This window comes from Pseudomyrmex gracilis, unplaced genomic scaffold (assembly GCF_002006095.1).
Source record: "Pseudomyrmex gracilis isolate BER0280 unplaced genomic scaffold, ASM200609v1 scaffold_162, whole genome shotgun sequence".
Classification (NCBI taxonomy): domain Eukaryota; kingdom Metazoa; phylum Arthropoda; class Insecta; order Hymenoptera; family Formicidae; genus Pseudomyrmex; species Pseudomyrmex gracilis.
The window spans coordinates 355,697-363,927 of NW_018020746.1; the positions used below are offsets into that span (position 1 = coordinate 355,697).

General features: G+C 28.2%; 2 protein-coding genes across 13 annotated transcripts in view; one reads left to right on the top strand and one right to left on the bottom strand.

Annotated features, from left to right (window-relative positions):
* LOC109857525 (vinculin) overlaps positions 1 to 4,952 on the top strand; it is an 11,518-nt gene extending 6,566 nt beyond the window's left edge. For 4 of the 12 annotated variants that reach the window (XM_020433897.1, XM_020433899.1, XM_020433906.1 and 1 more), the window contains 7 exons: positions 156 to 182; positions 846 to 970; positions 1,102 to 1,341; positions 1,518 to 1,608; positions 1,859 to 1,894; positions 3,582 to 3,800; positions 3,953 to 4,952. In XM_020433897.1, coding sequence (XP_020289486.1) covers positions 156 to 182; positions 846 to 970; positions 1,102 to 1,341; positions 1,518 to 1,608; positions 1,859 to 1,894; positions 3,582 to 3,751 — 689 coding nt within the window. In that variant the 3' untranslated portion in view covers positions 3,752 to 3,800; positions 3,953 to 4,952. Of the gene's footprint in view, positions 1 to 155; positions 183 to 845; positions 971 to 1,101; positions 1,342 to 1,517; positions 1,609 to 1,858; positions 1,895 to 3,581; positions 3,803 to 3,952 lie in introns of those variants that run through there. The other 8 variants (XM_020433901.1, XM_020433902.1, XM_020433907.1 and 5 more) reach the window with 4 other exon arrangements.
* A 246-nt stretch (positions 4,953 to 5,198) lies between these two features.
* On the bottom strand, positions 5,199 to 8,201 carry LOC109857521 (transcription initiation factor TFIID subunit 8). Its single transcript, XM_020433889.1, has 5 exons — positions 7,848 to 8,201; positions 7,419 to 7,705; positions 7,157 to 7,307; positions 6,934 to 7,077; positions 5,199 to 6,841 (listed from the first exon to the last, which is right to left on the bottom strand). Exons 1-5 carry the CDS (start codon positions 7,975 to 7,977, stop codon positions 6,678 to 6,680), a joined length of 876 nt encoding a protein of 291 aa, XP_020289478.1. The 5' UTR covers positions 7,978 to 8,201; the 3' UTR covers positions 5,199 to 6,677.
* Positions 8,202 to 8,231: the final 30 nt, after the last annotated feature.

Sequence of the window (8,231 nt, forward strand, 5' to 3'; positions counted from 1 at the left end):
TATATATATACACACATGTATATCAATTTATAAATTTAATCAGCATGATGCTAGCAGAATATTTGATTACATTGAGGAACATATTTTATATGATACAAATTGTGCATATTTTAATCTAATGCTTTTTCTTCTTTAATGCTACATGGATTTGCTAGATTATTACAACTATTATAGAGATGATGGTAATTATATATATTTGTGAACATGTGTTTTGTATTCTTATGATTGATTTTTTACTGTTTGTTGTAATATGCTTCAAACGTATTACTTAGTAAAGCATTTGTGTAAATTGTTTAATACTAGAACTACCGAAGCAGTCAAAATGACTGGTTGTAACTTTTCATTTAAAAATTACTCAAATTAATGGCTTTGTAGTTTAAAAAGTTTTTGACAAATTGATAAATTTAATTCTTTATATATTGCAAACAAATAATTAAAAATTTCTGAAATGAAATATCATAAATTTGAGTAATTTTTAAATAAAAATTTAAAACCATTTGAAACCATTAAAATTATTTTGACTGGCCGTTAGTTCTAGTGTTAAATAACTTTGTTGCACACAATGACAATAATTACTTGTTAAAAACATTGTGAAACTGGACTTTTACAACAGGTTATTTATCTGTTTGTCCTTTATATATCTGCGATGTTCGTTTACAGGATGATCTACTGCATGGTAACAGTTGATCATGAAGCAGCATTAATAAGAATATCTACTCATAAAAAATTTGCTTTTAGATATTTTTACTTACATGTTGGAGTTGATGCATGTGTCAGAAAAGAAAATATTATGAATAAAAAATACAACATATTTTATTGACGTTACATATAATTATTATGTGTAGAAGTAGCACCACCTCGTCCGCCTTTGCCGGGAGGTGACATTCCACCGCCGAGACCTCCACCTCCCGAGACAGATGATGAGGAAGAAATGTTCATGCATGCTCCTCAACCGAATCAACCAATAATGGTAAGGAAAAATGATGACATATTTCTATGATATTACGCATCATGTAGAAATATAAATAACTAAATTTTATGTAGAAATATAAGTAACTAAATAATCGAACAAGATTTTTATTATAATACATCTTTTTACAGATGGCTGCTCATGGTTTGCATCAAGAAGTGCGACAATGGTCAAGCAAGGACAATGAAATTATTGCCGCAGCAAAGAAGATGGCCATATTAATGGGCAGACTGTCAGGATTAGTTAGAGGTGAAGGTGGCAATAAACGAGATCTTATTGCTTGCGCTAAGGCTATTGCAGAAGCATCTCAAGAAGTGACGCGTTTAGCAAAAGAACTCGCAAAAGAATGTACTGATAAACGTATTCGAACGGTATGTTTAAGTTATAGACGTTAATATATATTATTATCTATGTACATTGAAAAAGTATGTGTAAAATTATATCTATCTACTTTTAAAAAGTACTTATCCTAGTACTACCTAAAAACTATATCTAAATTATTTATTAATATTTTATAATCTTGTATTTATAATATTTGCTCTTTTAGAATCTTCTCCAAGTTTGCGAGCGCATACCTACTATTGGAACACAGCTAAAAATATTGTCTACAGTAAAGGCCACTATGCTCGGCGCACAAGGTACAGTTTGTGTTTTTTTTAATGAACTTGTGTTTATATACTCATTACATTTAATATTAATACTCATTACATATTACTCATTTAATATTAATTGTAACTGCCAAATTATTTACCTATTAAGAAACAGTTTTTATATTTGACTCTTCGAGATGGTACAATCTTCCAATAAAACAGTGTTTTACAGAAATTATCATAATGACAGAATATACTGACATAATTAATAAAAAACAATAAAATTCTTTGTATATAGAGACACTTCCGACCTGGGAAGAGCTGATGCTTTATGGTAAAGATGTCGCAAACTTTCTTGATGTTATCTTTTTTTTTTATCTTTCTCTCTCTTTCAATAATATTTATTTATTTATTTTTTTAAGATTTGATATCAGTTGATCTTTTTTCAACGTATATATTGCATTTAAATGCATGCAATCCCTATTTTCTCTCAGAAAAAGAATAAGAAAGTGAGTCATTGTTGCCCAATGTTGTGTGTACACATTTATAAACATTTTCATACATATACATATACTCATTCAAATACATATAAAGCAAACGTGATAAACAAAAACACAGATGCACAATGTTTAGTTTAATACAATTTTAGCATTTTTTATGAGCAATATAGACTAACATATAATTTCGATGTTTTATTTTAAATAAATACTATTTTGATATGCATCTGCTCATCGTGGCATAGATGAATTGATTGGCTGCAGTAAGTGAGTTATAAAACGTAGTATTGACTTTTGGTAGCTAATCTATTTGATACGCAATAATATTTTCTTTCTATGTTATATCCGAAACAAATATATTATTGTATATATATATCTTAATTGTGTATATATTAATTGTATATATTTATAAACATATATAACATTATAATTATTAGTATATTGTATATAAGGTCATGAGAGCCGTTTGCTGAATGTTGTGCGGAAATATGTGTGTATGTGTATATATACGTGTTCACGTGTAAATCTTACACGTGAGTTTTTGAATTGAGATTTCAATTCTTAAATTCATATAAGATAAGATACTATATTTTCTTCTCATATATAAGAGACTCCGTATACCTTCCTAACTAATTTTAAAATATTGCAAAATAAACTTCTCGGCCAGGAATATATTCAGTGAACGGCTCTCATGATCGTATATACAATATACTTATAGTTTAGAAAACTTCAAGAGCCTAAAAATTCTCTATTAATTTATAATTATTAATTTATTTGATTACTATGATGTAATCAATGATATTTTAACTTAATTGTAATTATTACAAATAGTGGTAAATTGAATTTTATCACATCATATCTCTTGAAAGTGTTTTTTAAGCAAAGATAAGTTTTATTGTCTATATTGTGCTCTTACATATATTTGTATTTTCAACCACGCATGCATTTTTCACGTAATTAATTTATATTCACAATATTAAGCACTTAATATTTTGACTTGAATGTACTTGATAGTGACATATAACTAAACACTGCATGTAAAAATCATATTTTTATTAAGTCTTATTATAAACATACTATTTTGTACCTTAGCAGTAAGAAATTTATCAGATACAATTATAATTTACAAATAAGTCTTTCATTATAGGATATACATACATATGGTATATAACGTAGTTTCAGATAAAATTATATTTGTAATGATATATGTATATATATATTAATATATGTTAATTTTTTGCATTAATATATATTTTATTTTGATTCTTGGATTTAAATATTACTTATACATAAATAAATATTATTTAAATATTAATGATACACAAGATATATACAATAGATACTTACAAGATATATATATTACAAATATAATTTCACTTTCTAGTAACTGAGAAATAGTATTACTTAACTTTAGAAATTAATGAATATAACATTGGAATTTATTGGAGTATTTTTCTTACCTTAAATAATATTTTTCTAAATAGTATCTATAAGTAATATTTATTTTTTAATGTACGTGTACAGGTACAGAAGAAGATCAGGAAGCCACAGATATGTTAGTCGGAAACGCTCAAAATCTCATGCAAAGTGTGAAAGAAACAGTACGTGCAGCAGAATGTGCTAGTATAAAGATACGCACTGCTTCTGGTATGAAACTACGTTGGGTGCGTCGTCAACCATGGTATCAATATTAAAATTTATACCAATGTGAGAAAAGTCCCAAGAAGAATGTGCAAGATTTTGGTTAGTATGTGTGTATGTATATATATATATATTAGAATTATAGAATAATTGAAAATATACGTAATAGGAGAGAATATTTTAACACAATGTAATATTTATTATATACAGAACAACAATTGTAATATTTATTATATACAGAAATATGTTCCTAGGTAAAAAAATATTTATTACATATACAGTATACAATAGACCACGCAAGAAAGTATACATATATCTCCACTTCGGGACCGTCGCTAAATACTCTCGCTAGAGATATGTTTTATCTTCCTAAGAAATTAAATCTTTCCTTTACAAAAATTGGGCTGTTTGCAAAGAAGACGTAGTGAGCGAGACAAAGTAATCTTCCTACTACGGCAGTTTGTTATATTTCAGTTAAATGTATCGTGTTCAATATCAATTAGTAGAATATTATTTTTATTAATCTTTTTGCTTAGCTGAATTAAAAAATACCATTAAACATATATATATATGTATAATAAAGAGCATAACTGAACCAATAACCACAAGTTTTATATAAATCATTATTTAATGTTAAGAACACTAACAGATATAAAAAAATAAACATACATACATTTTTGTCACAGTTAGAAATAACATAAGTTGTTTTAACAATTAATGTCTTTTTATTTATTAATAGCAACAAAAATAGATTGACTTGGTTTTGCACCACGTTCAAAATTCGGCAGTATTTATTATGTTATTTATTCTTAATACTTTGTTCACAATCCTTTCGCTTGCAAAACTGCACTAATTCGATTCGGCATACTCTCTATTAAATTTCTGCAATAATCTCTGGAAATAGTTGTTCCTACTATTCTTTAATCCTAGTATATATTTCTGTGATCGATGTTGAGAATTATACAAATCCCGCATTCGCTTTTTTAATAAACCTCATAGATTTTCTATGGGGTTAAGGTCAGGGCTCTGTGCAGACCACTCCAAAACAGAAAATTTTTTAAATAATGATTTACTAAAAATTTCTTACCATTTTGGTTTAGTTATGCTCCTTACTGTATATATACAGGGTATCCCAGAACTGGTGTAACATCTCTTGTAGACAAGTAGAAAGAGTCGAAAAAACTGAGTCGAAAAGTCCTATACTATTTTTTTTTGCTAGATTCGCAATAGAGAGAGTTAACGAGTTTTTAATAAATAAAGATCCGCGAATGAGCGTGCAGCCACGTGCAAAATGACAACTCCGAGTTGTCATTTTGCACGTGGCTGCACGCTCATTCGCGGATCTTTATTTATTAAGAACTCATTAACTATTGCGAATCTAGCAAAATGGTATAGGACTTTTCGACTCAGTTTTACTCTTTCTACCTGCCTACAAGAGATTATACACTAATTGTCGGACATTCTGTATATAAATTATATATACATATATATACTCGCATTATATACATATACACATACACACATACATATATGTATAATATATACACATAGGTTTTGATAAAATATATATTAAAACCTGTAAAAGCCATATTTACACATCTATTTAGTAAAACATAAATAAAATTTTTATCTTTGTTGTATAGAATATTATTATAAAAGATGTTATATTTTTACAAAATGAGCATAAAAAACTATTTGATGAAGATGCCAACTATATTAAGATTCTTCGCGATACTTTTGCGGCCACGTTAAATTGATAACGTCAGAAGAAAAATACGCGAGTTTCGTGCACTTTGTGTAAAAATAAAAGATTATTTCTGTATAACGCACATAGAATCTAAAGCACATTCGTAAAATATGTCAAAAGCTTTTCTTGCGGCTCAACAAAATCAAGACTACACAATAAACATTTTTGACAACTGCCGAATCATACCTTGATTTTGAGTTTCTTACACTAAATCACATTCCAAGCAAAGTGTCTAGTATATTTTATATAGATGTGCTTTGTTGAGAACCTTTTGATTCTTGATTTGTCGTTAAACACTATTATTTTTATATAAAATGCACGATACTGTTTCATATTTTCAAGCCATTTTTGGCCGTCTTGTGACGTGCAGATGTGAATCTGTTTGTATTGTTTATACTTTTTTCACTTTATTTTATTTATTTGTTATTTCCTTTTTTTTAAACAACATATATATCTATCATATTCTAAGAGCAAAAACGTAAGCAATATGAAAGATCTCGTGTTTTCTATGTCTCTTAGTTCTTGTGGCGACCAACGTCGTTACTGTTAAATTAGACTTGACGTTCAGATATTGAGAATCCTTAAATAATTATTTGTATAATGGAATCATCTAAGTTTAAAATCTAAATTGCATCTCATTTGACTCGATTCCTTACGAAAAAAATTTCCGAGATGGTTTTAAAACAAGAACCAGATTTTCCAGCTAAATAGTTGTTATTTCAAGAATAACAGATTTTAAATTTAGATGGTTGCCATGTAGAAATTATATTAAAATTACAAGCCAAAATATATTACGATGTGACAATTGAAATTTCTCAAATTTTCGGGTTTTTTTCAAATGTTGCTAATGAGTGCAAAGAATGTTCTAACCCCATATAGTGATTTTCTAACATAACATGCAGTGCAATCAATGTAAAAACTTAATAATAATAAAATATTGACACCTATTTTAATTTTCAGACAGATAATGTATTTCGGAATACTTTTATGTATAATATCACATTTTTACAATAAAAATATTTACACTTAATAAAACAGCAGATTTTATTATTTTAACTTTTTATATTTCACGTTTGGAATATAAAATATAATTTAATCCTTTCGCTTCGGACAACGTTTGCTATAAGAACTGCTCATCATTTGCAGATGCCGCGCACAGCAAGTATATATAAATATATATAAATGTATATATAAATACAAATTTATTTATACAATATATTACACAATATTTCTCAAGATTCGAGTTCTCTTTTGACAGAAAGCTGTCCAGCTACTGTTGTACCTGATATTTTGTTTTTAGGAATTTTTCCAGGTCTTAAATACGGATTATCTATAATATCTTGCTGAGTAGTAGGTTCACCATTTTGCTCTATATTTTCATTTTGTGTTTGATTGTCTGCAAGCAAAAATTTACATTTATATTTATATTTAGTTTAGTTGCACACAAAATCTGTTTATGATAAAAAAGTATGCTTCTAACAGACTTACTTTCTTCTGTCTCCTCACTTTGTTGGTCTTTTTTCTTTTTTACTGTGTTTGATTCAAATTGAAAATCAGGGTCTGGCTCAAATATTTGATCTTGTGGTAAAAGAGCAGAGATATAACTTGGAAATTTTGGTTTGCAAGCTATTACTGAAAGCAGAGAAGAAACATACAATATTTTTGTTATACAATACCAATTAAATGATCTTGAGCAAAAGTGACAACTTACAGGGAAACATGCTGTTGTCTTCTGTGAGAAATAAACTATGTGTTTCTCCTGTTTTAGCAATAAACCTTGTTAAAGCTCTTTCTATATCACGTTTTTGTGTCGCTGCCTTTTCTCTTATAGCTTCATACTCTGTTACTGGCTGTTTATGTGTCTACAATGTTTTTTACAATTAACTTGCCATATTTTACCCAATATTCTAAATCATAATTAATATTAAAATATTAATATCATAAAACAATAAAAGTAATATATAAATACTCACAGGAGTTCTAATATACGCATGTGGGTCAGGAAAAGGAGGTAAATAACTCGGTATATGAGATGGATGACCTTGCTTAACACCAGCTTGCAAGATATTCAATTGCTTTGATTGTGTTTGTTGTTGAAGAGCTGGTAAAATTGTCCTATTTTGTCTTTTGGCATAATTTTCAATGTTATCTAGTTTCATACCCATATTGATCAATGCTAGTATCACATCTGCCATGAGAGGCTCAGTTCTCCCAGAAAGTTCACAGTAATTTCTTGCTGAAGCCCCAGTTTCTACAAGAACTATAATTCATACATGATAGTATATGTAAATATAAAGAAAAGAAAATAATGAATGTATAAATGTGTATTTGTTGCAAATTAATTATAAGTTCAGCTTTACATAATTATAACATAAAGATAATTAAATTATGTACAAACTTACATGATTGTAACATTTCAGTGAGAGTTTCTACCGCTTGTTTTTCACACGTGTCAAATCCACACTCCACTAAAATACTGCAAACTACTTGATTTAATATTTTTCTTCGAGTATTGACTGTTTGTGCATCCATACTGAATAAAAATCTGACAAAAATTGACAGAAATGCTTGGAAATTACATATATTTCAACGTAAGTTTATCTTTTTTCAACTAAAACCTTTGGTTACTAGTTACTGGTGCTCTTATGGCTCAGTGGACCCTTAACTAAAACCTTTGTAGCACCAGGGCTGTGTTCAGTTAAGCAAGATGGAACGAACTAATGCAGGAAATACAGGAATTGGAACTAATGAAACTAATGAAACCAGAGAGAAACCTGAGGGCGATG